At 37.1% G+C, this 2353-nt stretch overlaps 1 protein-coding gene across 1 annotated transcript; it reads left to right on the top strand.

The window, feature by feature from the left end:
- Nucleotides 1-598: 598 nt before the first annotated feature.
- Nucleotides 599-1549, top strand: LOC120989311 (olfactory receptor 11L1-like). Its single transcript, XM_040417332.1, has one exon. It carries the CDS (start codon nucleotides 599-601, stop codon nucleotides 1547-1549), a length of 951 nt encoding a protein of 316 aa, XP_040273266.1.
- Nucleotides 1550-2353: the final 804 nt, after the last annotated feature.

Below are 2353 nucleotides of genomic sequence, written 5' to 3' on the forward strand. Positions count from 1 at the left end.
AAGCACAGGAGAATAATTACGGGTTTCTCATAATCCCGAGTGTTCAATGATGTTCTGCATTACGATATAAATAATAGAGGTGAAGACTAAATGATGGAAAATATGGAATCTATTGACTGAGCTGTCATATCTGTGTCACTCCTAGCGATCTTCTATTAATTTTTCTTCTTCTAAATTTTCCATTTCTTTTAGGTATGATAAAGAATGTTTAAAATAAAATAATATATGTAATAACTTTACAGTTTTTTTTTTTTGTTTTACATGTTACACGCTTTTTTCCCCTCTCTCTGCATTTTGTGCCTATTTTCAGAAAATATTCTTGCAATTGTTCTTGGTGAATGGGCTAAACAGTATCTTCTAAAATGTGGTCTTGCATGGGGGAATTCTAAATACATGTAGCAATATATGTATGTCTTCAGTTATTATGTTTTATTTATTTCACATGCCACATATTTTTTTCCACTTTCTACATTGTGTGTCTTGTTTCAGCTTGTAGAAATCTGAAGCATTAAATGATGTCTTATTTTCTGTTCTCTATCTACTTTATTTATTGATTTTACATTATTTACCCTGTAACTCGCTTAATGCATTCCAGGCTATGCTTCAACCAAATATTTCCATTATTGCAAAAATCCATTTGTTAGGATTTAAAAGCTCACAGAATCTAAATTACGTTCTCTTTACCATTTTCCTTATTGTCTACTGTCTGACGTTATGTGGAAACCTCCTCATGGTAACCCTGGTGACACACGTCAGAGAACTTCACCAGCCCATGTACTTTTTCCTCACACAACTGTCTATTGCTGACGTCTTACTGACCACAGACGTTGTCCCTAGTCTGCTCCATGTTCTACTGCATAAAGTTGGGATAATTTCCTTTGCAGCCTGCATTGCCCAGTTATTTATATTTGCCTTCTGTGAGGGTTCAGAGTGTTTTCTATTGACAGTCATGTCTTATGACAGGTATTTGGCCATCTGTAACCCATTACGTTACACCACCATCATGAATCACAATTTGTGCCTGAAGTTGATCGTCATAAGTTGGTTGCTGGGTTTTTCTTTGTCGACGGTTGAAATGACACCAACATCCTTGCTAGAATATTGTGGACCAAACACAATCGACCACTTCTTCTGTGATATGCCTCCAGTACTCGAGCTATCCTGTTCAGATACCAGCGGTGTGCAGTTGGAAATTATGTTAATATCTACCCCTGTTCTTTTCTGTGTTTTTATAATAATTATAATGTCCTATAGTTATATCATCTCTGTCATCCTGAAGATTTCTTCATCTACTGGTAGACAGAAAGCCTTCTCCACCTGCAGCTCCCACCTCACTGTGGTCTCCATATTCTATGGAACATTATTTGGTGTTTATATACTTCCAACCAAAGGCCAATCGTTGAATATAAACAAATTATTGTCACTGCTGTACACTGTTGGGACTCCGTTGATGAATCCTGTGATATACAGCTTAAGGAACTCACACATCATTAAAACATTTGGAACATTTAAAATTAATTTCTTGCAGAAGATACAAAAAGAAATATAGAAAATTAGAACCAACAAAATTGAAAGAAAAAAAAGAAGATACAGGTATACTCAAAAGCTTCAAACCTTGTATTTTTTATTCAGCTTTACATTTCTTCTTTGTCCCTTTGTGATAATTATTAAAATATGTCTATGTGAATAAAATATTCTAATGTAACCATGTAATGAAAAAGGGTCATGGCTGTATGTCACAGACCACAACGTAGCTAAAGTGACCCTCTGGTATCAGAAAAACCATTGACATTGACTGGAGGACAAACAGAACACCTTCCTGCTGCACTACTTTTCATCTTCTCATCCGCAGATGTGCCAATTCCCAGGCCCTCTTTCATCCATCCAACATGGCTGCATCACTTCTGAGACTACAACCTGATACACCCTGTGCATTTTGTAGTCCAATGCACTTCCCACTAACCTCAGATCGGTGAGACTTGTTCTTGTGAGTCCTGCAGGCCAATATAAGAGCAGAGTTGATCAAGCAGGAAGTGCTTTGGAGTACAAAATGCGTACAAATGTGTAAGGTAGCCCGAGAAACAATGCAGTCATCTTAGATGGTAAAAGAGAAGTCTATGAAACAGCTAATGTCAGCTGAAAAGACAAAACGCAGGGCAGGGCATCAGGTTAGTGTTCTGTTCATTCCACCATTTAGCTTTTTTTTTTTTTCTTGAACTAGAGGGTCACTTCAATTTCTGGAGAAAAGGCAATAAACCGTTGAGTTTGTGCTGGTCAATATGACCAAAGCTAAGGGGATTTGCTTTTTGGCCAATACAAAGTGTGAAGTGTGACGCTAAAAGGGGTGGTCTTA

The sequence above is a fragment of the Bufo bufo genome, chromosome 1 (genome assembly GCF_905171765.1).
Source record: "Bufo bufo chromosome 1, aBufBuf1.1, whole genome shotgun sequence".
In the NCBI taxonomy this organism is placed as follows: Eukaryota; Metazoa; Chordata; class Amphibia; order Anura; family Bufonidae; genus Bufo; species Bufo bufo.

Coding starts and splice junctions, on each gene's coding strand:
- LOC120989311 (XM_040417332.1), top strand. CDS start 599: ATGCTTCAACCAAATATTTCCATTATTGCAAAAATCCATTTGTTAGGA.